The sequence below is a fragment of the Lemur catta genome, chromosome 1 (assembly GCF_020740605.2).
Source record: "Lemur catta isolate mLemCat1 chromosome 1, mLemCat1.pri, whole genome shotgun sequence".
NCBI classification, from domain to species: domain Eukaryota; kingdom Metazoa; phylum Chordata; class Mammalia; order Primates; family Lemuridae; genus Lemur; species Lemur catta.
Genome location: NC_059128.1, coordinates 117239025 through 117266238, shown reverse-complemented (window position 1 = coordinate 117266238; position 27214 = coordinate 117239025). Strand labels below are relative to the sequence as shown.

At 53.2% G+C, this 27214-nt stretch overlaps 1 protein-coding gene across 4 annotated transcripts; it reads right to left on the bottom strand.

Annotated features, from left to right (window-relative positions):
- Positions 1-198: 198 nt before the first annotated feature.
- On the bottom strand, positions 199-26190 carry PKN1 (protein kinase N1). 4 transcript variants are annotated; one of them, XM_045550876.1, is made up of 22 exons: positions 25953-26190; positions 20625-20925; positions 17741-17892; positions 15365-15500; positions 12025-12170; positions 11408-11621; positions 10482-10676; positions 8324-8433; positions 8086-8229; positions 6207-6282; positions 5971-6112; positions 5787-5880; positions 3884-3963; positions 3730-3805; positions 3544-3635; positions 2257-2433; positions 1952-2014; positions 1746-1822; positions 1411-1553; positions 998-1105; positions 821-901; positions 199-489 (listed from the first exon to the last, which is right to left on the bottom strand). In XM_045550876.1, exons 1-22 carry the CDS (start codon positions 25971-25973, stop codon positions 286-288), a joined length of 2832 nt encoding a protein of 943 aa, XP_045406832.1. In that variant the 5' UTR covers positions 25974-26190; the 3' UTR covers positions 199-285. The 4 variants fall into 4 exon arrangements, with proteins under 4 accessions (XP_045406832.1, XP_045406822.1, XP_045406842.1 ...); XM_045550866.1 differs by lacking the exon at positions 25953-26190 and adding an exon at positions 21749-21840; XM_045550886.1 differs by lacking the exon at positions 25953-26190 and adding an exon at positions 21749-21840 and having other exon boundaries at positions 5992-6112.
- Between the last annotated feature and the right edge of the window lie 1024 nt (positions 26191-27214).

Here is a 27214-nt window from a genome sequence, read left to right as displayed (position 1 = left end):
GCCCCCCACCCCACAACCCCAGCCCCCTCCCATCGCGGCTCACCCACGCTCCCCACCACAGTAACAGCCCCGAGTCCCCACCGCGCCTTGACCCTCTTCAAATGTCCCCGCGTCACTCCTGACTCCCACTTCCACCCATCCACCTGCCCCCCTACCAAGCACAACCCTGCGTCCCTACACACAAAAAGAGACGGAGAATGCACGGAAGGGGCAAACCCCAAAGGCCTTTTTAAAAACTAAGAGCTCTCAGGCAGCGGGGGCAGGGCAAGGGGAGGGATAGGGGAGCTAGCAGCCCCCGGCCACGAAGTCGAAGTCCCGGAAGGCCGCCTGCTCCGCAGCCGTGAGGGGCCTGGCTTCGCGGGGCGGACTCAGCGTGGGGGCCTCCCCTGTGAACTCTTCATCGAAGTTGCTGACGTCGGTGCGGCCTGACAGCGTGGGCACGAAGGGCGGCGGCAGGCGCCGGGCCAGCAGTGTGTCCCAGCCCAGTGTCTGGGGAGTGGGTGCAGGGCAAGGGTCAGCCTGGGAGGCTCAGAGGGTGCATGCCTCACAAGAGAGAGGAAAAGAGGGGTGCAGGAGACTGGGGGCTCTGGAAGGATCACGGGTGGGAGGCTGGGCTCATGCACAGGGCAACCTGAAGCAGGGATGTAGAGTTTCAATGCGGTGGGAAGGGGGGGTTGGGGTGGATGAGGAGGGAGGGGGAAGGAAATGGTACCAAGAGGACAGGACAATGTTGGAGGTGGAGTGACTAGGCCTTGGAGGGGGTGATGGCTGGGTCCTGGGGGATCAGCAGGCCCTTGGGGTGGAGGGAACGAAGGCTTACCCTGAAGAAGGGTTGCTTTTTCACATCTTCGGCATCTCTCTCGCTGGACCCCAACCTCCGCTCGGGATTCCTCCGTAGCAGCTGGAAGGAGGGAACACAGTGTCAGGATCTGCGTGTCCCCTTCTGGGCCCTGGACCCCCTGCCCAGGCCCACCCCACCTTGGTAGGGGGTCCTCACCCTTCGCATGATGCCTATGGCTTCTGCAGACAGAAAGCGTGGGTAGCGGACTTCATCGTTCACAATGCTGTCGAAGACCTCCTCCTCGTCGTCCCCTGGGAATGGGGACTGGGCACAGGGAGTGCCGGGGTGAATCAGGCCCCTTCTCTGGCTACTTCACTCCCAGCCCTGACTGGAGCCCTTGGCTCCAGCTTTGTCTGCATGCTGCATGTTGTCAATGGTGCTGGCTTACATGGGACAGTTAAGTATCCCATTTTATAGATGCAGAAACTGAGGCCAGGGCCGTGAAGCCAACGGCCCCCAGTTACACAGCAGGTGGCAGGGGCAGATTTTGATCCCACCCTGGGCACACGCAGGTTCCAGTGGAGGAACACACAAGATGTGTGTGTCATGGGGGCAGCCTGGGGCCTCACCTCGCCGACCAACATCTCGTAGAGCAGCACGCCCAGCCCCCACCAGTCCACAGCCCGTGTGTACGATGTGTCGGTCAGCACCTCGGGTGCCAGGAACTCCGGGGTCCCACAGAATGTGCTTGTCCGGTCCCCATAGCCCATCCCTGGAGGCAGCAAGGCGGCATGAGGTTATGGGAGCAGGAGGACTCCGTTCAGCCCAGCTTGGGGTAGTCTACACGTGGGCTACCATGTCCAAGAGTGGGTGGGGGTAACGCCAAGTAGGGTTAGAGACTCCATTCCTTCTCTGTTCCTATGTCTAATGGACAGACACTGGCAGCTCAGATTCAGCCCCTTACCCTCCTTGCAGAGGCCAAAGTCTGCGATCTTGACGTAGCCTTCCGTGTCCAGAAGCAAATTGTCTAACTTCAGGTCCCTGCAGGGTATCGGGGGGTGGGAGAGTGGGATGTAAAGAGGGGTGAGTGGGGGCATCTAGGCCCTGCCGGAAACCCCTGCCCCTGCCGCAGCGGGTAGAGCATGCACATGCATGCACATGCGCACACACCTGTAGACAATCTTGTGTTCGTGGAGAAACTGCAGCCCCAGCACCACACAGGCCGAATAAAAGCTATAGAGAAACAGGCTGGAGTGAGGGTCCTGGGCCACCCAGCAAGGGGGAGGGGCACAGAAGCCTGGCTCCCACATCCTCTAGAGCTCCCCAGTCCCCTTAAGCTCCAGGAAGCTGGGGGAGGCGGGACCCGAGGGTAGAGGCTGAGGGGGCTGCCAGCCTCTCAGGGCCATGGTGTCCTGTGTGTGCTGGGGCAGGAGGCAGGGGCCTGGGCCAGTGGGCGGGGGGCGGGGAACGCTTACATGGCACGGGGCTCAGAGAACACGTCACTGTGGATGTGCAGCATCAGGTCCCCACCGGCCGAGTACTCCATCACGAAGCACACGTGCTCTGCTGTCTGGAAACAGCCGAAGAGGTTCACCAGGAAGGGGTGTCCTGCCTTGGTTACCGCCGCCAAGATCCGCTTCTCACACATCAGGCTGGGCAGGGCAGGGCAGGGGGGTAGAGGTCAGTGACTAGCTGCCCGCTACCCCTGATTCCTATACTCTCCAGAGTCCTCAGTCCACAGATATTTTGCTCGGGGCCTCACATTGCTGTGTGACTTTGAGCAAGTTGCTTAATATCTCTGAGCCTTGGCAGCCTCATCTGCTAAACAGGCCCCCAGAATCTACCCACCATCCTAATAACAGCCCCTCGACTTCTCTTCCTGGAACTGACAGGGGTGGGCATGAGACCCAAGCCAATCAGAGCAGCCTCTCTCTCTGGCCAGAGACTGGTTCAGAGATGGGCAAGCCAAGTCCTACTGATTTCCACTGGGATTATTAAGGGAGAAGTGTTAAAGCTGTTGAATGAGCCTGAAGCTACTAGGGCGGGGGGCATCTCTGTCCCCACAAGAGGACTGCAGGCAAAGCCCACACCGAGGAAAGCAGAAACCGAGAAACGTCATGTGAGCACCTGGATACAGCCATGCCTGAAAGCAGAACACCCCTAGACTTTTCTGATCCAGACCAATAAATTCCTTTGCTTGTTTGAGCCTGTCTGAGTTGGATTCCTGATTATCAAAAGGATGTTGGGAAGACCAGGGACAATCTTAGTGCCTCTACCAAGTGTTTACAGGGGTCACACTGTGTACAGAGTGTTTCAGATGCCTCCTCTCCTTTAATCCACTCAACAACCCTGCAATGAAGGCATTATTACTCGCCTTTCACAGAGCAGGACCCTGAGGTTTCGAACCGAGGGCCTGACCCCACGGCAGAGGCAGTGTGGTGGCGCCATGAAGGATACAGGCTTCAGAGCTTGAGACCTTAAGTTCAAATCCTGGACCTACTGCTTACTGGCTGTGTGACCCTGGGCAAATTGCTTAACATCTCTGTGCCGTTGTAGAATGGGGATAATAACAGCATTTACCTTACAGGGCAGCTGGGGGAACAAATGAATAACTGCTTTCTGAGAACTGTTATCTGAGTACAAGGCTAGTGTCAGTGACGATTATGAGTCATTCTCCCTGCATCTCCAAGGAGGGACTACCCTGTCTCTCATTCCCCCAAAGAGAAAGCAGAGGTCCCCAGAGGGCTGGAGCAGGTCCATACCTCTCCACCTCGTCTCGAGCCACAATGTCCCCTTTCTTCAAAGCCTTGATGGCGAACAGCTCCCCACTAGACCGGAATTCGGAGAGCAGCACCTGGAACCACAGGGAAGCGAGGTGGCCTTAGCAGCTAGCCTTGGTCCCGGGGGTCTGGACTCCCAGCCCCCCAACCCCTTGCCCTCCACCTCACCTTCCCAAAGTGACCCCGGCCCAGCACCGCCAGGAACTTGAAATCCTCGAGGGTCAGGGGTGACTTCCTCAGAGGGCTGTGGGAGAGAGGACACTGGTGGGGCTGGGGGCACTGGGCAGGGATGGTGAGTGGGGGTCTAGGGGAGGGGTGTCACCTGCACAGGGCGGGGCCTGAGGTCTCCTGGGTCTCCGAAGACAGCTCGGGAATGGTGGTAGTTTCCCGCATCGGGGAACTCTGCAGCAGGGAGAGAAGGCCAGAGTGAGGGGAGTCAGGGATGCCCCCCAAACCAAAATAGTCTCCAAGGCCCCTTCACAATCTGCCCCTTCAGCAATCTGTCTCCTCTCTTCCCATGTACCCTCACTCTCTCCCCTCTGGCCATACTCTCCCCCTCCCTAAGCACAGAACACACCAGGCACATTCCTACCCCAGGACCTCTGCACGGCTGTGCCGTCTTCCCAGACTCTTCCTCTCACATACACTGGTACGGCTCCTCCCTCTTCCTTATTCAAATGTCACCTTCCCAGGTTGTTAGCTGACCACCATGTAAACTAAGAGAACACCTCAAGGAAGACCTTTATCATGATCCACTTCCACTTAATGGTCAATACATTTTCTCTTCCTTATGTATGATGTTCTTTTTGTTTGTTTGTTTGTTTGTCTTTTTTTTGAGACAGAGTCTCACTCTGTTGCCCAGGCTAGAGTGAGTGCCGTGGCATCAGCCTAGCTCACAGCAACCTCAAACTCCTGGGCTCAAGCAATCCTCCTGCCTCAGCCTCCCAAGTAGCTGGGATGTATGATGTTCTTGATAGCATTTTCTTTTCTCTAGCTCATTTTATCGTAAGAATACAGCATATAATACACATAATGAATAAATTATGTGGTAACTGGCTGTTTATGTTATTAGTAAGGCTTCCGGTCAACAGTAGGCTATTAGTAGTTCAGTTCTGAGAGAGTCAAAATTACATGGATTTTCAACTACATGGGGGTCAGCACCCCTAACCTCTGTGTTGTTCAAGGGTCAACTGTACTTATCTATGCATTGGTATTAGCTTTAATTCTTTATACCACAAGCACATACAACTGAAAAAAAATCAAAATTAATTTTTGTTTTCAAGACAGGGTCTTTTGGGAATGATAGTGGATCATTGGGAATTAAGAAAAATAAAAAAAAGCTGGGCATGGTGGCACACGCCCACAGTCCCAGCTACTGAGGAGGCTGAGGCAGGAGAATCACTTGAACCCAGGAGTTTGAGGTTGCTGTGAGCTTGGCTGACGCCACTGCACTCCAGCCTGGGCAACAGAGCAAGGCTCTGTCTCAAAAAAAAAAAAAAAAACTCAAGACAGGGTCTTGCTGCCTGGGGTTGGCAAATGCTGGCCGGTGGGCCAGACTGTTTTTGTACAGTCTTTGAGAGCTAACAGTGGCTTTTACATTTTTTAATTGTTGGGAAAAAAATCAAAAAAAGGAATATTTTGTCACCTATAATTGCTCTCTGGTGTTCAAACTTCAATGGTTCGAACTTGCATTGGTTTTGTTCGAGCCAATGAGGTTTTACTGGAACACAGACAAGCCCCTTCGTGTATGTGTCCCAGCAGCTGCTCTGAGGCCATGCCGCAGACAAGGACTATCTGGGCCTTAACAGAAAAAGTGTGCCGACCTCTGACCCAGATCAGATGAAGAACATTTCCATCACCCGGGCAAGCTCCCTGTGTCTCCCTCCTTTCGGTAACCCTTGCCGAGAGAACGCTGCAATCTTGATTTCCATCGTCAGCATTCGTCTTAGATGTGCTCCTTTTACGGGGTGGTGCACTGAGGCCTGGAGAGCTGAGGCTCAGAGCCAGGCGTCGGCAGGGCAGGGATGGGGACCCAGGCGGGCTGCTCCCAGGCTCGTGTTTTTAACCAGGATTAGAGAACTGGGCCCTGTTTCTGCTGGAGACATGCTGTGCAACTGCAAGGAAGTTCCTGGTGGTCTCTGAGCCAGGAGCGAGACCCCTGATGCTACCTAAACCTAGGCCAGGCTTAGAGGCAGAGAGGACGGAGGTGGAGGAGGGATGCTCACCAGGCTGGATGGGCTGGAAGGAGGGTTCACAGGGCTCTTCTGGGGCGAGCTGTCTGAGTCAGCCCCGAGGTTTAGCTTCTCCACCGATATGTCACTGTAGCAGAGGGGAGGAACGTGTGTCTGGGACCCAGAACCCCAGGAGGCAGTAAGAGGCAGCTGGCACCCGCAGGCCCTCCCTCCTTACCCCGCAGGCCGGGCCTCAGACCTTGGAGAAGCCCCGGGACTGAAGGTGACTGTCGCTGTTGCGTTCGGGATGAGCCTCCGAAGCAGCCGCACCCACGTGGCAACATCAATGTTCATCTGCCTGGCACGCTGAAACGCCTTCCCTAGGGGCAGGGGGGCAGGTGACACCCTCCGCGACACTCCCAGGATCCCTGGCCTCACCCCCTGGAGGGGCAGGCCTGGAAAAATCCCCCTCACCTTGCTGCTTGGAGAAGATTTTCTTCTGTCGTCGGAGCCGAGGGATCCTCTCGATGACAGGGTTGCGGAAGGTGACCTGGGGGGAGGAAGCCCTTAGGAGCACAGGTGTGCACACCCAAGTGTCTTCGAGGTTCTGAACACTATGACATTGAACCCCAGAGTAGCATGACACAGGAAAGGGTCATAAAACGAACACTCCTCCTCAAGTGCCATGTTGGAAAACAAGAAACAAGTGACTGGACCAGCCTCTAGAGGCAGGGAGGGGTCTGACCCAACAAGAGCGACCTGCAACTCCAGCAAACACATCCTGCACCCCCCAGTACCCTGACTGCCCAAGCGTGTTCGCAGACCAGCATCACCTGGAAACCTGCTAGACAGAAATACACATTCTCAGGCCCCCCTCACCCTAATGAACCAGAAACATCAGGGACTGAGGCCCAGCACTGTGTCTCAACAAGCCCCCCAGGTGATTCTGGTGTCCGCCCACAAAGGGAAACCATGGGTCTAGCTTAATTCTCCCAACTTGAACACACCTTTTTTTTTTCTCTTTAAGAGACAGGGTCTTGCTCTGTCCCCCTGGCTAGAGTGCAGTGGCGTCATCATAACTCACTGCAGCCTCTTGAACTCCCGGGCTCAAGCGATCCTCCTGCCTCAGCCTCCCAAGTAGCTGGGACTACAGGTGCGTGCCACCATGCTCAGCTTATTTTTTAAAAATTATTTTGTGTAGCAATGGGGTCTTGCTATTGCCCAGGCTGGTTTTGAACTCCTGGACTCAAGTGATCCTCCCACCTCAGCCTCCCAAGCAGCTGGGACTATAGGCTCAAGCCTCCACCACAACTTTTAGAAGGTGCTAAAATCACAGAACTGCAGTGTCTGATATGGTTGCCACATGTGGCAAGTTAAACTGGTTAAAATTTAAGTAAAATTAAAACTTTGGTTTCCTGGTCACACTGGCTACACTTCAGATATAAAACATTTGCATGTACAATAGAATTCAACTACTGTAGGCTCATCAACAACAGAACAGTAGAAAGTTCTATCGGATGGTGCTTTTGTAGAAGCATAAGAACAAAACAAAATGCTACGAGTAAACCTTGAAGGCGAGTAGCAATGTTTCAGAATTTGCCCCTTGGGCCACCCATGACCATACTCTACTTGGTTTGGGACAGTTTTCCACAAGAGCAACAATTTCACTGCCCCACCACCTGAAGTCAACTCTCTTCCCTCTTCCTTTCTTTCAGTGGTCCTTGATTATCAGATCATGTAAGAATTTCTGCATGGGGGCCAGGCTCTGTGGCTCACACCTCTAATCCTAGCACTCTGAGAGGCGAAGGCGGGAGGATCCCCTGAGGTCGGGAGTTTGAGACCAGCCTGAGCAAGAATCTTACATCCTGTCACTGATGTAATTAGATGTACTTTTCTTTTTTTTTTCTTTTTTTTTTTGAGACAGAGTCTCACTTTGTTGCCCGGGCTAGAGTGAGTGCCGTGGCATCCGCCTAGCTCACAGCAACCTCAAACTCCTGGGCTTAAGCGATCCTACTGCCTCAGCCTCCCAAGTAGCTGGGACTACAGGCATGCGCCACCATGCCCGGCTAATTTTTTTTTTTCTATATATATTTTTAGTTGGCCAGATAATTTCTTTGTATTTTTAGTAGAGACGGGGTCTCGCTCAGGCTGGTCTCAAACTCCTGACCTCGAGCAATCCACCCGTCTTGGCCTCCCAGAGTGTTAGGATTACAGGCGTGAGCCACCACGCCCGGCCTAGATGTACTTTTCTAATAAGGTTCACACACCAATCAAAAAGGTATCTTCCTCATCTAGAAAACTGGGAGCAGGGAAGGCAGGAACCATTATCTCAGGGTCAGGGGTTGGGCTGTACCTCAGCCACCAGGCAGCCCTGGGGTTCCATGTCCAGTTGCACCTCGTGCCTCTCATTGTCCAAGAAATCCTCCAACTTCAGGAATTTGAGGGCGCACAGGCCCCGCTGGTCCCGCCAGAACACAGCCAACTCCAGTTCCCGTGCCTCGGGGGGAAGGAAGACGGCCTTCACTTGGGGTGCCTGAGGCCCAGAACTCCTCTTGCTCCTCTAAGCCCTGTGGTCCCCCAACAAAGCTCACCCTCTCCAGCTCCAGGGTGAAGCTCTGGTCCCAAGCGTTGAGGCCACATGGCTTCCAGGACGTCTGGCCCACCACTGTGTTATCCAGCTTAAGCACAGTGCTAACCTCACCTGAAATGGGGGGGTTTAAGGGGCGTTCATCAGAAAATGGTGGGGAGAGGTCTCCAGTATCTTTTAAAGAAATCCTCCCCTCCATAACATTCTGCCAATGTAAAGTTTTGCCTTTGATGTTTAAAGTCATTAATCCAATTGATTTTTTCCGTACAGTGTGAGGTAGGGATCCAAGTTCACTTTTATTCCATATGGAAGTCCCAGCAATATACTCCTAAGGACTGACCTTAGAAAAATGCATGCAGGTGTACATTAGCATATGCATATATATGATGCTTACATAATGGCTCAAATTAGAAACAACCTACTGACCATTAAAGGAGAATTAATATACAAACCATGATACAGTCTTAGTAGCTGAAGTATCAATTTGCTGATATTCAACTGTTTTTTACCTTAAAAAAAGGCAATTTGACATGGCTCAGACTAACACAATGGATTATTAAACAGGAATAAATACGAATCCTGTCGCACAATATGAATGAGTCTCCCAAAACAATACTGAAAGAAACCAGTACACAGAGTACATTTTGTATGAGTCCATCTATATAAAGTTCAAATACCAGGCAAAATGATACCATATTGTTTGACATGCATACATGGATGGTAAAAACTACAAAGAAAAGCCAAGAAACTACAAAATGCAGGACAGTAGCCAAGTCTACGACAGAGGAAGGGGCTAGAGTTGGGGAAAGGGCTTCCAGAGAGTTGGCAATATCCTATTTCTTAACCTGGGTGGTGGTAACATGGGTAGTTGCTTTATTGTTAATCTTTTCCTATACTCACTTTTTTGTACATATCTATTAGTTTTTTTTTAAATTATGGTAAAATACACCTAACATAAAATTTACCACCATAATCATTTTTAAGTGTACAGTTCAATGACATTACGTACATTCACACTGCTGTGCAACCATCACCACCATGCACCTCCAGAACTCTTTTCGTCTTACAAAACTGAAACTCTGTCCCCGTTAAACAGTAACTCCCCATTCCCCCTCCTCCTAGCCCCTGGCACCCACCACTCTACTTTCTGTCTCTATGAATCTGACTACTCCAGGGACCTCATGAGTGAAATCACACAGTATTTGTCTTTTTGTGAGTAGTTTATATCATTTAGCATAATGTCCTCAAGGTTCATCCAGGCTGCAGCATGTGACAGGATTTCCTTCCTTTTTAAAGCTGAATAATATTCCATTGTTTGGCTATTACATTTTGTTTATCCATTCATCTGCTGGCGGACACTGCGGTTGCCTCCATCTTTGGCTACTGTAAACAATGCTATGAAAACAGATATCCAAATATCTCTTTGAGATTCTTTTTGGTTTTTTTTTTTTAAGACAGAGTTTCACTCTGTTGCCCCGAGTATAGTGCAATGGCATGATCACAGCTCACTGTAACCTCAAGCTCCTGGGCTCAAGCCATCCTCCTGCCTCAGCCTTCCAAGTAGCTAGGACTACAAGCATGCACCACCACACCCTACCAATTTTTCTATTTTTAGTAGAGACGGGATCTCTTGTTCAGGCTGGTCTCAAACTCCTGACCTCAAGTGATCCTCCCGCCTCAGCCTCCAAGAGTGCTAGGGTTACAGGCATGAGCCACCATGCCCAGCCAAGACTATGCTGTTATCTTTCTAAAATTTTTTCTATCACTAATTTTTAAATTGACAAACAAAAATTACATACATGTATCATATATAACATGTTGTTTTGAAATACAAATACACTGTGGAAGGGCTGAGACCCTGTTTTTAATTCTTTTGGGTATATGCCCAGAAGTGGACTCGCTCAATATTATTTTTGAGGAAGCACCACAATGCTTTGTGTAGTGAATGTACCATTTCACATTTCCACCAACAGCACACAAAGGTTCCAATTTCTCCACATCCTCACCAACACTTGTTATTTTCTGTTTTTAGTTTAGTTTTGTTTTTGATAGCTGTCCTCCTGATGAGTGTGATGTATTTGTTTCTTAAAGTATTACAAATATGGGGCATCCCAGGATCCCCCACCCCACCCCACCCCTCAGGGCCCACAATGTCCACTCACTGGTGTTCTCCGCTTCTGCTTTGAGGCTGCTCCGGCCACTGAGGCTCCCACTTCGGCTGTAAAGGCCTCGGGCTGGGCGGCTCAGAAAGGGGGTGCGGCTGTCTGGGGTCCCAGGTCCCCCCACTGAGGGCGAAGGGTTCCAGGGGATGGTCTCTGGGAGGTCTCTGCAGCCCACCACTCGAACCACCAGGGTCCCTGCAGGAGAGGAAGGTTCAGCAGGGGGCCACATCACGGACAGGCTGGGGGGGACATGGGGAGCACAGGGGGAGGGGCCTACAGGTAGAAGCACACTCAGAAACAGCCATGGTACAAGTGGGAGCCAGGGAGGGACAGCCAAGGTGGGACAGAGGGTCTGATGCAGGGATGTCTGTGCCTGGATGTACGAATATGAGACAGATGGTTTTGGGTGGGGTAGGGTGGCGGGGAGGAGCTCTGGGTGCTGGGGTTTAGGGACAGAAGAGAAATTCAGGGCAGAGGCCAGGGGGCCAGGCAAGTAGGAACAAGGTAGGACTAGGGAGGCCAGGGTAGGATTTGGTGGGCTGATTTGAGGTCTGAGACGGGCTAGGGGTCTGGGGGGCTGGTCTGGAGGGGTACGAGGTGAGGGCTCTAAGCAAGATATGCTGGCTGGCCTAGAGGGGGGCGGTCAGAGGTTTCAGGCTGCAGATTCTGAGAATGAGGTGGGGCTGGGGGACTGTGGCTGGAGGAAAAAGTCAGGACCAGGTGGGGACGAGCGGGGAAAGTGAAGAGGAACAGAGATGGGGACAAGAGCCCAGAATCAGCAGGAGAAATGGGGGAAAGTCTGAGGCTCACAGGGCTATCTACTGGAGACGGGAGGGAACGGTGGGATGGGAGCCCAGGGCTGGGCAGAGTGGGGATCCGGATCCGGGGTCTCAGGGCTGCGAGAGAGGGGCCGGTCCGAGGCCCACCTGTGAGCGGCGCAGGCTTGCAGAGGGTGCTGTAGTGCGTGGCGGGGAAGGGCCCCGCGAGGCGAGCACTGAAGGCGGTGGACGAGGCTGCAGCGAGCTCTTCGCGCAGCAGGCGCCCCTTGGGGTGGTCGGCAGGCAGCTCCCCCAGCCTGCGCTCCAGCGCCTCCCTCAGCAGCCCCAGCTTCTGGTTAGACTCCGTCAATTTTTCCTGGGCCTGCGGTGCGCAGGGAGGGGATGAGAGGCGGGGCTGGGCTTGCCCCTCCCCAACCCCATGCTAACCTCAAACCAACTTAGGCTCCTCTCCGGTGTCCTGAAAACTAGGCCTCGCCCCCTGCCCAGGCCCCACCCCTCACTGAGGTCCATCCCCGGCCGAGACCCCGCCCCCTCGCTGATGCCCCACCCTCACAGTAGCACTGTTCCCAGCGTAGGCCCTATCCCCAGCTAAAGTACCGCCCTGCTGAGGCCCCGCCCTTCACAGTGGCCCCGCCTGGCAGAGGCAAGGCCCCAGGTCAAGGTCCCACCCCTAGGTGAGGCCCCACCCCTCACAGGGCCTGTTCCTTGTCAAGGCCCCGCCCCTCACAGAAGCTCCGCCCCCAAGCCAAGGGCCCGCCCCTTACCTCTCCGACTGCCTTGCGGTCCGGGGCCTTGGCCGCACTGAGCAGGCGCAGCACGTTCTTGGCGCCCTCGGCCACCGCGTGCTCCACTCGGAAGTGGTGCCGCAGCTCCTCAATGCGCAGCTCCACAGCCCCCAGGTCCGGACCCCCTGTAAGCATGGCATATGGGGCACTGAGGCTAGCCTGCAACCCACCCCCCACCAACCTGGGCCCAGACACGCGACCATCCACAGAAGCAGGCACTGGCCATAGATAAACCATCACCAAGATGTATCACACTTCTCCCAAGGGGCCATCACGGTGACACTGTCACACTGCCACTCAACACCCAAGGAGTGACAGTGTCCCTCTTACACAGGGACAGTCTAAGCAATGATATAGAGGCGTACTATCAAGCCAGGCTTAAGGATAGACAAGTTGTCACAGTCCCTCTTCATTCCTAGGGATTAGCACCGGGACAGCCCCTCAGGCACACTGTGACCCACAGAGACAGTCACATTATCTTGATTCAGTCAATGTCACCCAAATACCATCACATTTTTCACCCAGGGACTATAGCCCCCAGGGGCAAGGGCATAAATCATACTGTCATACACATGTTGACACACCTCACTCCCCACTGAACAGTTACTATCACACAGTTACATTGTCAGCCATGCATAGTGACATCCATGGGCATTTGGACAAACACAGAGATACAATCACACTGCCACACAGATGGTGTCAGCCACAGGGACACTATTAGGGACTGAATGTGTCCCCCAAATTCACATATTGAAGCCTTTAATCCCCAGTGCGATGGTATTTGGAGATGGGGCTTTTGGGAGATGATTAGGGTTAGATGGGGTCATTGGGCAGGGGGAGGCCTCATGATGGGATTAGTGCCTCATAAGAGGAAGAGGCTGGACATGGTGGGTCACGACTGTAATCCCAGGACTTTAGGAGGCGGAGGCAGGAGGACTGCTTGAGGCCAGGAGTTCAAGACCTGCCTGGGCAACATATCAAGACCCTGTCCGTATGAAAAGTCTTTTTAAAAAATTAGCTGGGCATGGTGGTGTGCACCTGTAGTCAGTCCTAGCTACCAGAAGGCTGAGGCAGGAGGATCACTTGAGTCCAAGAATTCAAGGCTGCAGTGAGCTACTATCATGCCACTGCCCTCCAGCCTGGATGACAGAGCAAAACCCTGTCTCAAAAAAAGAAGAAGATGATGATGAAGAGGAAGAGACAATAGAGTTCTCTCTCCACTGTGTGAGGACACAAGAGAGAAGGTTGCTGTCTGCAAGCCAGGTGGAGAGCCCTCACCAGGAATTAACTGCTGGCACCTTGATCCAGGACTGCCAGTCTCCAGAACCGTGAGAAAATAAATGTCTGTTGTTTAAGCCACTCACTCTGTGGGACTTTGTTATGGCAGCCTGAGCAGACTAAGACAGATACTGTTACACAGACATTGTCACACTGTCGCCCACAGGGATACAACAGCATTACCACTTTGTCACCAGTGTATGCACACTGTCACCTGAAAGCAGAGGAACACATGCTCTGTCACAAAGATGCAGTCACATTGCCACACAGGGACACTGTCACATGGGTCAGGCTTTGTTGTCATACAGACACAACCCTGTCACCTCAAGCACAGCACACCACTGCAAGGACAGAGGGACACAAAAGCCATTATTCCCAATCACAGGGTCAAGAAAAAGGATAGAACTACACTAAGGCAAAAATCCCAGGGTTCTAACTCCAGCCCAGAGAGAATCATAAGAACATAATCACACTAAGGCATAGGGGCAGGTGTAGAAATGCCACCACATTGTCACACAGGCAGGGCAGCATCACTGATACCCACAGGCACAGTCAATGTCATAGGGAAAAAGACTGGGTGTCACACCCAGTGTGAAATCACAGGGACACAACCACAGCCCAATACAGGACTCAGCCACCCAGCGGCTCAGGGAGAGGGACAAGGACATACTGACGTGTAGGAAATTTGTCACCCATCAATCATACCTCTGTGGCTGTAGGTTCCTAGGACAATGTCACTATTTTATAAAATGACCCCTACTCAGACCCTGGACCTTGGTCACAGAGAGTCACACTGTATCCACAGGTGTGTGGCACTCACCTAGATACCAACAAGGCAGACAGAGTTACAGGGACAACCTGGACATTCACCGTCATGTCTTCTTACAAACACAGTCGCACCCTCATCCCTAGGCCTGCCGTCATACTATGCTTAATCAGTCACTGGGACTTTTAGGGATAAAGCAACCCAGTCACCCATGGTTATAACACCACACAGAGGCAAAGGGACATGATCATACCATCACACTTAGTCGCTAAGAAACCCACGTGGGTACCCACAGTACAGACACACAATCACATGGTTGCACTGATATACACACCCCAAGACACACATGTTGTCCTCCAACTTACAAGCCTCACCAACAGCTGACAATGTGCTACCTCTCACAGTGACAAACTGTTATCTTTACTAGGGTACACATATAACTCCTGGTCCCCACAGTCAAAGTCACATTAATATTGACACACATGGGTAGTATGGACACAGACAGTCCTGTCACAAATTCAGGTTGACAATCCTAACATGTTCAGTTTCTGAGACACCCCTGGTCATTCATACACATGGATGTAAACACATACACACACACACCAGGGACGCCCACAGTTCTGCACACACAAGGGGCCAAAGTGACAAGGGACAAGGTAACCATCTAGTCCAGAGATTCACACGGGTTTTTTTTTTTCCTGTAAAGAGTAAGACAGTAAATATTTTCTTTTGTTTTCTGTTTTGTTTTTTTTAAGAGACACGGTCTTGCTCTGTCGCCCAGGCTGGAGTGCAGTGGCCCAATCACAGCTCACTGTAGCCTCCAACTCCTGGGCTCAAATGATGCTCCTGCCTCAGCCTCCTGAGTCGCTGGGACTACAGGCTCATGCCACCACGCCTGGCTCAAGACAGTAAATATTTTTCACTTTATGGCCCACACAGGCTGTTGCCACTACTCAGCTGCGTTATGACAGTGTACAAGCAGTCAGTGACTACAGTAAATGAATGGGTGTGGCAATGTGCCAATAAAACTTTACTTACAAGAAAAGACAGCAGGTGGATCTGGCCTGAGGGTTGTTTGCCAACACTTGATCTAGTCCAAACCTTGCCTGGGACAAATGGGAAACTGAGGCCCAGAGAGGATCACGAATGGGTTCCAGTCACATAGTGATTCACAGTACCCATCTCCCTGCCCCAGAAAAGGACCCTTTACAAGGCCAGAAACTGAGCCTGGTGAGGTGAGATGCAGGCCAGCCTGTCTCAGGGCGAGGCACTCACCTTGGGCCTCCTCTGGGGCCGCCTGGCTCTCCAGCTGGCCAGCCTGCAGGGCCCGGCGGAGCTGCATGCGGATGATGTCGATCTTGGTCTTACTGTCCTGCAGCATCTGCTGGGCTGTCAGCAGCAACTTCCGGTCCTGGAGGCAGAGATCAGCTGTTAGAGGAAGGCAGGGGTGCTGGGGGCTGACCACCGGTGCTGCTGACCACACCACACAGGTCCTGGGTGACTATGGGACAGAGTGTTTATATCTTTGTTTCTGTGTGGGTTCTTCTATACGTTCCTGGGTGTAGTGATGTAGTCCCTGGGTTTGAATCCTGGCTCTGCCACTTAACAGCTGTGTGAACTCAAGCAAGCCACTCAACCTCTCTGGGTCTCAGTTTCCTCATCTGCGGAATGGCAGTGCTAACATCACTGACTCCCTCTGGACTGGCTAGTCTATACATAGAGCTTGGAGCCCTGCCTGGCCCAGAGCAGGTGTCACATGCACACTAGCTGTTAGAATGGCGTGCATGTGGGTGAGAGGTCCCCACGGTCAGGGAGCCTCTGAGGGTGCCTGGGTGTTTGTGCACAGGATTCAAGATATGACTACATCTGGGAACTGTCCACAACCTTGCGTGTGTACAAGTGCCAAAAATCAGTTGTGGATTTTTTCTATCCACTTTGTGCTGGTTTTTTTTTTTTTTTTCCAAAGTGAAGCAGGGAAAGTATGTGCCGTGTTAACATTCGGATAAGACACTGCAAGACATTATGTCTTCTCTATGCATGTTCAGTGTTACCCCTACTGGGCAGAAATTGGTTCTTGGGGGGTGAAAAACTCTTATTCTTTTTGTGTACAATGCAGAGACGTGCATAAAGAGATATATGGTTGATCTCTGTTTTAACATTTTTTTTTTCTTTTTGTATTTTATTTTTTTATCTTCTTTGTGTGTGTGTGTGTGTGTGTGTGTGTGTGTTTTAACATTTCATGGGATGGTGTTCAAATACTTGTACACAGATGCTTGTAGCGGAACTACTCACAATAGCCAAAAGGTAGAAACCACCCAAATGTCCATTACATAATAAAAGGATAAAGAAAATGTGGTACATCTATATAACAGGATATCATTCAGCCACAAAATGGAATGAAGTACTTATTCCTGCTGCAATGTGAATGAACCTCATAAACATTAAGCCGAGTGAAGAAGCCAGATACAAAAGCCCATGTGTATTTACATAAAATGCCCAGAATAGGTAAATCCATAAAGAGAGAAAGCCGATTAGTGGTTTGTGGGGGACGGAGAATGGGCAGTGACTGCTAATGGGTATGGGGCTTCCTTTCAGGGTGCTGAAATGCTCTGAAACTAGATGGAGGCGCCACATTGCAAATGTACCAGATGCCACTGAATTGTGTGCTTGAACATGTTAATGTAGTATATTTTATGTTATAGGTATTTTACCACATTGGGCAATTAGGAAAAAAATGTCAGAAAAGGTTCCTTAGGGGAACAATAATGAAAAAAAGGTTGAGAAACATCTACTCAGATCTAAGGGTGTATTTTTATTTGTTCAGCAAGCATATTTGTTAATATCAGTGCCTGTTATATGCCAGGCACACAGGTGTTGTGTCTCAGTTGGCGAGACCTAAGATGCAGTGTCATTGGGGCCAGAGTCCTCACCTCGTCACAGAGCTGAACCATCTGGTCCCCAAGGCTGCACCACTGCGGAACCCCAGCCCCTGACATGGAAGTCACAGAAGCTGAGAGCTGTGGCATTCCCAGGAATCCTTGACCTGAGGTGGGCATTTCCAGACCAACAACTGTGCACATTGGATGGGGTGAGGATACCATGTGACCCTATCTACATGAAGTTCAAAACCAAGCAAAGTGAATCTGTGGTCCCCAATACCCAGACCATCCCAGCCTCCCATGGGGGCAGCTGTAGGCAGCACCCTGTCCCCAAAACCTGTGATCTGCACAGGTGCACACATCTGCAGTTGTGTGTGCAGGCACATGGGTGGATGAGTGCACTCATGTGGGTGTGTACATGTTCATGTGCACTGCACTGTGGGCATATGTACAGATGTGGGTGCACATACGTGTGTGCTTGTACACAAGCTGGTATGTGTCACAGATAATGGGTGCACATGTGGGTGGGTGTGTCTGTACACACACTGATGGGTGTGTGCACGTGCAGGCATGTGCATATGCAGTAGGTGTGTACCTGTGGGTGTGTACACTGTGGGGTGGGCATGTACACTGTGAGGTGGGTATGTGCACATATAGCGAGTGTGCACGTGTGGGTGGGCATGTACCTGTGGGTGTGTGTACAAGCGCAGGTGAGTGTACGCATGCACAGGTGTGAATGCACATGCGACGTGTGCCCTCGGCACTGCCCCACCTTGGTGCTGCCATTGCTGTAGGTCTGGATCATGTTCTCCGCACCCTGCTTCACCTTCAGCTCGATGGCCAGCTGCTTCTCCAGCCCCGCCACACGGCTCAGGTTGGTGGCCGAGCAGGCAGGGCCGCCTGCTCCAGGGGAGTGGGGGGCATCTGGAGGGGACAGGTGAGAGAGAATCACCATGGTTGTCACCCTGGTCTGCCCATTGCCCCAGGACCCAGGGGCTGGGGGCCAGGAAACAGGAAGGCAGGGGTGCCAGGGCCCAGCGGGTCCACCCACCCTACCCCCCCAGGGAAACTGTGCGGGGCTAGGACAGGATCCAGGATAAATGAGCGTGTGTGTGAGTGCATGTGTGGGTCCTTGGTGCCAGTGCGACGGTGTGTGGGAGGCCCCCAACTACTTACATGGCTGTGTGTGAGCCACGAGTGTGGGAGCGGTTCCATCTGTGAACCATGGGGTGCGACTATGTGAGACGACAGGTGTTACAATGACTGAGATTCTGGGTGTTGGGGTGCACACATTTCTGGCTGTTGGTACAACTGTGAGTGCAGATCTCCAGGAGTTGGTATGAGTGTGTTTGAGTCTCTGGGTATTGGGACAGCCAGACTCATGTGTCTACGTGAGTCTCTGGAGGGCAGTGTGACTGTGGGGGGGGGGTGACCCTGTGCACATTGGATGGGGTGAGGATACCATATGACCCTATCTACATGAAGTTCAAAACCAAGCCCAGACCGTCCCAGCCTCCCATGGGGGCGCTGTGGGTGGCATCCTGTCCCCGAGTGTTGATGGTACAGAAATGACTGTGAGATTCTGGATGCTGGCTGCACTCTGTCCCTGAATGTTGATGGGACAGCGCTGGTGTCCAGTTGTTCACATGCTCACATGTCTGGAAGGGCCGGGTGTTGGTGTAAGTGCTGTTGCATCTTCAGGCCTTGTCCGATTGTGAGTACAACTCTCTGCTGATGTGACTGTGCCTGTCAGGCTTGGGTGGCTGTGTGCGTGAATCTCTGGGGTTTGCTGTGATTGCCTGCAAGAGTGGCTGTTGTCTATGTGTGTTTCTCTGGGTGTTGGGTGACAGGATATAAGCCTTTGGGTGTTGTCATGATGATGTGTGAGAGTCTCTGGGATTCATACGCTAGCGTCTTAAGTCCTTGGGTGTTGTTTGGGTGCTGGTGTGACCGTGTGCCTTTCTCTGGGTACCCATGTGACAGTAAGTCACTGTAAGTCTTTCAGTGTTGTCATGACTGTGTGTCAGAGTCTTTGGTTGTAAGACGAAAACGTTCTAGAGATCTGTTGCACAACGTCAATATACTTAATACTATAGAACTGCATGCTTAGAAATGGTAAATTTGGTCACGCATGGTGATGCACACCTGTAATCCCAGCTACTCAGGAAGCTGAGGTAGGAGGATCTCTTGAACCCAGGAGTTTGAGGCCATAGTGCACAAAAATCACGCCTATGAATAGTCATTGCACTCCAGCCTGGGCAACATAGCAAGACCCCATCTCTTTTAAAAAAAAAAAAGTTTGGCCAGGCACAGTAGCTCACACCTATAATCCTAGCACTCTGGGAGGCCGAGGCAGGTGGATCGTTTGAGCTTAGGAGTTGGAGACCAGCCTGAGCAAGAGCGAGACCCCATCTCTACTAAAAATAGAAATAAATTGTATGGACAACTAAAAATATATACAGAAAAACTTAACCAGGCATGGTGGTGCAGGCATGTAGTCCCAGCTACTCAGGAGGCTGAGGCAGGAGGATTACTTGAACCCAGGAGTTTGAGGTTGCTGTGAGCTAGGCTGATACAACAGCACTCTAGCCCGGGCAACAAAGTGAGACGAAAGAAAGAAAGAAAGAAAGAAAGAAAGGAAAGAAAAGAAAGAAAGGAAAAGAAAGAAAGAAAGAAAGAAAGAAAGAAAGAAAGAAAGAAAGAAAAGAAAGAAAGAAAGAAAGAAAGAAGGAAAGAAGGAAAGAAGGAAAGAAGGAAAGAAGGAAAGAAGGAAAGAAGGAAAGAAGGAAAGAAGGAAAGAAGGAAGGAAAGAAGGAAAGAAGGAAAGAAGGAAAGAAGGAAAGAAGGAAAGAAGGAAAGAAGGAAAGAAAGAAAGAAAGAAAGAAAGAAGGAAAGAAAGAAGGAAAGAAAGAAAGAAAGAAAGAAAGAAAGAAAGAAAGAAAGAAAGAAAGAAAGAAAAGAAAGAAAAGAAAGAAAGAAGGAAAGAAAGAAAGGAAAGAAAGGAAAGAAAGGAAAGAAAGGAAAGAAAGAAAGAAAGAAAGAAAGAAAGAAAGAAAGAAAGAAAGAAAGAAAGAAAGAAAGGAAAAAAAAGTTATATTTTATGTTATGTGTAGTTTTTATCCTAATTAAAATTACAAAACAGATAAAATTTTTAGAAATTAAAAAAGAGTCTTTGGGTGCCATCTAGGTGTTGCTGTCATTGTGTGAGTCTTTGAGTATTTGAGTGATAGTCTCTCAGTATTTGTGTGACAGCGTGCACATCTTTGGGTATTGTCTGGGTGTTGATGTGATTGTGTCTTTAGGTATTGTCATGGTGTATAAGTCTTTGGGTATTATCTGGGGATTGTTTGTGTCTTTAGGTATTGTGATGGTGTGTACACTTTGGGTGTTGTCTAGGTAATTGGTGTGACTGCGTCTTTAAGTATTGTGATGGTGTGTACATCTTGGGTGTGGTACAGGTGATGGTATATAAGTCTTTGGGTGTTGTCCAGGTGTTGGTGTGGCTGTGTCTTTAGGTGTTGTGATGGTGTGTGCATTTTGGGTGTTGTCTGGGTGTTGGTGGCTGTGTGGGTCTCAGTGTGTCCCTCCCTGAGGAACTGAGGCCCTGGGCAGTGGAACCCCTGGAGTCCCGCTCCCTGGGTGGGGGCCGGGCTCACCCTGGGTGGTGGCAGGGTCAGGCAGCACCACGTGGGCGTGCAGCTCCTGCAGCTGCTGGTGCAGCAGGTCGAGGCGGCGCGAGGAGCCACGCAGCAGCAGCTCCACAGGGCCCAGGCTGCGGCCCAGGTCGGTGGTGGCCCGCCGCAGGTTCTCAGCACCCTCCTTCAGTTTCAGCTCCTTACGGATCTCCCGGCGCAGCCGCTCCCGCTCCAGCTCCAGCTGCTGCTGCACCCCGGGGGCTGCCAGGTCCGCCCCTGCCAGGCCCAGCTGCTCCAGCAGGGACCAGCTGCGTGGCTCACTCTGCGGGGGACAGACAAGGTCAGGGGACTCCAGGGTGTAGACCGCAGGTGGCCCACCTGGCCCAGCCTCCGCCCCAGACTGGAACTCCTGAGATGGGTCCTGCTCTACCTCCTCTGACCACCAAAACTGGGAGGTGAGACAAGGCCCTGCTCCTGCTTCCTGACTCCCCCAAACTGACGGGTCCCAAGGTCAGGGGCTTCTTCCTTCCCTGGCCCCTCAGACTAGGGGATCCCACAGGCATGACCCTGTTTCCCTTTGTCTATCTCTTACGTAGTGGGATTCTGGAGGGTAGGCCCTGTCACCCCACCACTGTGTTTCCCCACTAGGTTCTGTCTCCCTTCTGCTGCCCCCCAAACTAGTGCAGCCCCAAGGGAGGACTCATTTTCTCTGCTGCTCCCTAAAACTTAGGGGGTCTTGAGGGTAGGCCCCACCTTCCCTCTGATGCACCCTCAAACTGTGCCATCCCAAGGGCAGGCTCCACCTCTCCTCAGCTATACCCCAAACTAGGGGATCCCAAAGTCTGGCCCTGTCTCCTCTTTGCTATACCCCCAAACTACGGGGTCCTGGGGAAGGCCTCATCTTTCCTCTTCCTACCTTCTAAAACTGGGACCCTAAAGAACAGAGCCCCATCTCCTTCCTCCTCTGTCTCCCCAACCTGGGAGCCCTAAACGGCCCCAGATATTTTCATCCTCTAGAGAAGTAGGAGGCCAGCACCCCATCCCCTCTCCCCAGTCCCAAACTGAGAGCTACCCAGGGCAGGGCCTCCTGCCTGTGCCGCTTAGGGTCCCCTTCTGCCCGCCCCAACAGGGACCCCAGCCCCCACCTCCAGCTCCTGCTCCAAAGGGGGATCAGCCTCCGCCATCCTGGGTCCGGGCTGAGGGCCCCGCCCTCTTCCTGAACCTCAGCCCCACCAGGGCCTCTTGGCCGCCACTTCCTCTTTCCTTCCAGCTCCCAGCATCCCCTGCGCGGGGCCAGCTCTGGGGCTCAGGGGCATCTAGCGGACCCTCCCCTCAGCCCCACCTCCAGGGCCAAAGCTGCTCCTCCAGAGGAAACCCAGGGACAGCCCTGTTCCCTGTCCCGAGAGGATGCCCAAGGTGTGCGTGGTATGCACACTCACATGCCCATCGTGTGTACGTGGTAAACAGGCTCCCACGAGGGTACACAGGCTCCAGTGGCTGACCTGAGCATGCACACACTTTCACATACATATGGGCATGTGCATGGAACACAGGCTCACGAGTGTGTGCACACTCTCACACCTGCAGGTATGTGCCTGGAATATGGGCGCCCAGGTGTGCACATTCCCATGCCTACTGAGAATACGCTTATTTGCAAATGGCCATCAGTGCATCTACGGGTCACTCTAGAACCTATACGATACACACTCCCACCTGCCCGAGTGGACCCGGCCCACATGCTCATTCATGTGCACATGCGCACACATGTATGCACACTCTTCAAGGCCCCCCACGGCATGCTCATGCTCCCATAAGTCTCCAGCCCTGCCACTACCTGCACATGTCCCTGTGGCCAGAACCTCCCACCCACCCCTTGTCCCCAGCTTCCCCTTCAGGGTCAGAACAGCCAGTTCTGCAGAGGCAAGGTCCCCTTCCTGCAGACAGACCATCCCAACTTCCTGCTTCCTCTCAGTCTAGCTGCCAACTATTGCTGACCATAGCTCAGAGGTCTAGGGTCCTGGCCAGTCCAGTGGCACCTCCCTGAGGCCAGCGCCATTAGGAGACAGCACTGGGGTGGGTGGGAAAAGAATACCCCAAAACCAGCAGCCCAGAAACTACTTGCTAAGCACATACCAGTGCTCTAGTACAACCACATATGCTCCTCAATGGGGTTACATCCTGATAAACCCATCGTAAGTGGAAAATATAACAAGTTGAAAACACATTTAATACACCTAACCAGCTGGATGTGGTGTCTCATGCATGTAATCCCAGCACTTTAGGAGGTTGAGGCAGGAGGATCACCTGAGACTAGGAGTTTGAGATCAGCCTGGGCAACATAGTGAGACCCCTATCTCTACGAAAAAAAACAAACAAAACCAAAATACACCCAACCTACTGAACATGACAGCTTAGTCCAGCCTACCTTAAATGTGCTCAGAGGACTCACATTAGTTCACAGTTGGGCAAAGTCATCTAACACAAAGCCTATCTTATAATAAAGTTGAATATCTCATGTCATTTATTGAATAGTATACTGAAAGCAAAAAACAGAATGATTATATGGGTAGTCAAACAACAGTTTCTATTGAATGGGTATCGCTTTTGCACCATCATAAAAATTGAAAAATTTAAGTCAAACCATCCGAAGTCAGGGACCGTCTGTATGAGTAATAGCAGTTACTGCAAACTTCATCCAGGTCAACTAACGCAACTCCGTAACATGGGTGCTATTATCACCCCATTGTTAAGATGAGGGAGCTGAGGCCCAGAGTGGTCATGTAACTTGCTCCAAGGTCCCACAGCCAGCAGGAAGAAGGCAGGGCCAGAATTTAAAACAAGAGCACCCAGAATCCAAAATGTGGCTAGGAAATGCCCCATGTGCATTATTGACCTTAGCTGTGAGAATCTATTTCATAGACAAGGAAAGGTGTCCTTTGGCTCTTGACTGATCTTGGGAGCAGCTGTCCCCATGGAGTGTTACCGCAGGTCAAGAGCATTACCCCCATCAACCTACCAATGCTAATACACCTCAGTAGCTGCTGTCATTCTCCCCAATTTACAAGTAAGGAAGAAACTGAGGCTCAGAGAAGTGACAGCAATTCCCAACGGAGGTGGGATTTCATCCCCACCCCTGGGGGCAATGTGGCAACATCGGGAGATATTTCTGGTTGTCACAACTGGGGGTGGCGAGGTGACATCTATTAGATGGAGAGGCCAGGGATGCTGTTCAACACCCTGTAGTGCATGGGGCAGCCCCCATCACAAAGAATGATCCAGCCCCCAACCTCAGGATGCTCAGAGGCTCTGGGGTAAAGGCCGTGGGTGCGGATTTACACCCTGAGCTGCTGACCATGATGCTAATCAGGAACAATTTCACAGCAGCCCCACCTCCCAAGTGCTGGCCAGGTCTCCATCTCTTCCCCCCGTAAACATCCTATTAATCCCATTTTGCCCATGACAGAATCGAGGCTCACAGAGACGAAGGCATTGGGCCCAGGGTGCACAGCAAGGATGTGTCAGCACTGAGATTTAAACCTAGGCTCACCTGGTACCACCCTCACTCAGCCAGGCCCCCCCCCCCCCCCCGTCCCCAGCAGGCAGAGCAGGGTACAGCCAGGAGCAGGGCCAGCTCAAATGGGGGAAGTCCAGGCAGGGAGGAGGAGCAGCCTCCCTCAGTCCCACCTCCAGCAGCGGAGCCTGAGAATATGTAAAGCACAAAGGGAGGGAGGCTGGGCCTCCTGGGTCCTCCTCCTTTGGGTGACTCACTTTTACCCAGAGCCAAGGGGTCACCTGAGGGCCACAAGGCAAAGCCAGCAATCAGGGGCCTGCCCCGGCCTTGGGGAATCCCTGCTCCTCTGTCTCCCACCATGGAGCAGGAGACCCCAGACCCAGAGGGCCTACCTCCCAGAATCCCCCTCTTCCCAGAGCAGCCAGGGACCTGGACCCCCACATCCGGAGATTTCAATGCCTTGGGCGTTTCCGGAATCTGGACAGGACATCCGTTTGCCGGACACAGAACAGACAGGCACACGTCAGGACAGACAGAGGGACAGGGCAGCAGGCCCAAGCAGCCATGAGAAAGGGATGACCAGGAGGGAGGAGGACAGTGGACAAGAGATGGAAAGGGCATGGGTCCAGCCTGATTCCAGAAATCACAGCCTGTCTGGGTCATGTGTGGGCCACGCCAAGCGCATGCACGCGCCGGGAGCGGGGGTTCCCACACAGCCCGCCCTGGGCCGGGGGTGGAGGCAGGGACCCCAGCCCGGCCCCGAGGTCTGACCTTGTGTGATCGGCAACACCAGATACGCCCAGCTCCTCGGCAAGGCTGGCAGGCCATCAGCAGGGCTGGGGGTGGAGGTGGTCACAGGGGGTCATGGGGGGGCGACACAGAAGGGACGGGACAGGTGCAGAAGGAGACAAGAACCCGGTTACACAACAACCACAGGACAACGGATTGGATGGCGAGATACTAATGGGGACACCTGAGGCACCGACATGTCTCAGATTTGGGTCACCGAACCTAAGGAGGTTGGAGGTCACCCTGGCCCTGCTTGTCACAGATGAGGAAGGTGAGTCCAAGGCAATGATGCCCACCAGGTGACACAGGAATAACCTGGCTGGGTGTCTGTGTGTTACGGGGGTGACCCAGCCCTGAGCTGCCACCCATGGCATAAAGGTAGGATTCTAGGGATGGGAGCATCCCTGACTTGCTGACCCGGACACCCCCCCCACCTGGGATATGGTTCTACCTCACAGCCTGGAGGATGGCAATGGGGTTCCCAGTCCCCGACCTAATGAAGTGACTCGGGCACTTCTGCCAACAGGTGCCAATCTGGGTGGCGCCCAGACCATCATAAAGCTCAATCTAGAGGCGGAGGGTGGCTGGAGCTTTGTTGTGAGGGGGAGGGGCGCGGGCCGGGTGGCCTCCTCTCCTCCTGGGGCACCGCGCCAGACACCTGCCCAGGTGAAGCGGCACTTGCCAGGCACCCAACGCTAGGGAGGAAAATCAGTGGGGGCTGCGACAGGCACCAGGACGCATAGCCAGCCAGAGACACCCGAAGTCGAGCCTCCTCCGCCGCTCCCCCTCTAATTCTCGGGGAGGGGCCGAGTTTGGGGAGTGCGGCGGAGGCCTCCAGGACAGCCCTCTCCCCCTTGCAGCCCCATCCGTACCTCCACCTGCCAAGAAGGGGGCCGTGCTGGCTCCACGGTCCCGGCCCAAGGAGGGGGCGCCGGGCGCTCCGAAGGCCCCCGCCCTCGTCGCCCGGGTCCGGGAGGCCCGGCAGCGCGCGGGCCGGGGTCCCCGGCGCCATCGGGCCGCCCCGCAGCTACGGACGCAGGTGCGCCTACCTGCACGGCGTCGCTGGCCATGTCCTCCCGCCGCCCGCCGGGGGGTCCCCGCGCGGAGGGAGGGGCGGCGAGAGGAGCGCGCGTGCGCCCCGCGCCGGGCGGGGAGGGGGCGGGCGCGGCGCGACCCTCCCCGGCGCGCGGCCCGCTCCGGCCTGCTCCGCTCCGGCCCCGCCTGGCCAGGCCGCCGCGTCCGCGCGCCGCGCCCTCCGGCCCCAGCGGCCGACGGGCCCGGTCACGTGACCCCAGAGGTCGGCGCCCGGGGAGGGGGCGGGGCCCAGGGGGCGGGGCTCCCAGCGGCCCCCGGGGCTGCGGGGTGCCCCTTGCAGGCCCCCTCCCTGCGGGGAGCCGAGAGCACCCATCTGTTCCCCTTCTTGCCTCTTCCTGGGTTCCGCGACCACCGCACTCTACCGAGGGTCCCCACTCGAGTAAGCGGGACCCCGAAAAGAAGGATGAGCCCCGTTACAGCCGGGAGCAGCGGAGGCCTTGGTGCCTCCCGGGACCCCTCTGAAACCAAAAACAATAGTTAATTCCCCATGCATTTGCAAGCTCAGGCCGCCTGGACCCGTGGTCCCCCATTCAAGGGCTTAAAAGTTATCCCATTGCCTGGAGACAAGCTCTGGGAGGATCTGGGTTCAAATCCCAGCGCCCGATGCCTTGAGGGAGCCCCAAATCTCAAAGAGCACCTCCTCTGCGAAATGGAAAAAAGGATATGCCCGCCTCTTGGGTGTTGGTAAAATTAAATGAGGCAGTGCATGCCAAGTGTTGAGAACACACTAGGCTCTTAATAGATGTTAGCTGCTGTCATTTCTTTGTTTCTTTCTTTCTTTTTTTTTTTTTTTTTTGAGCCAGGATCTGGCTCTATTGCCCCGGCTGGAGTGCAGTGGTGTCATCCTCCAAAAGGGATCCTGCCTCAGCCTCCCAAGTAGCTAGGACTACAGGCGTGCATCACCACGCCCAGCTAATTTTTCTATTTTTTGTAGAGGTGGGGTCTCATTCCTGCTGAGGCTGGTCTTGAACTCCAGGGCTCAAACAATCCTCCCGCCTCGGCCTCCCAGAGTGCTGGGATTAAAGGCGTGAGCTACCACGCCCGCCCTGCTGTCACCTTTAATGTTATTGTCATCATTATTAAAAGGGATCATGACCCTAACTTAGCTTCTGACTCTGTTGGTCCTGTGAGCCTCAGTTTTCCCAGCTGTATAATGGGGACCAGCCTCTTTTGGGGGGGCTACTACATGCAGATGGCGCTCCGTAAATGCAGACTC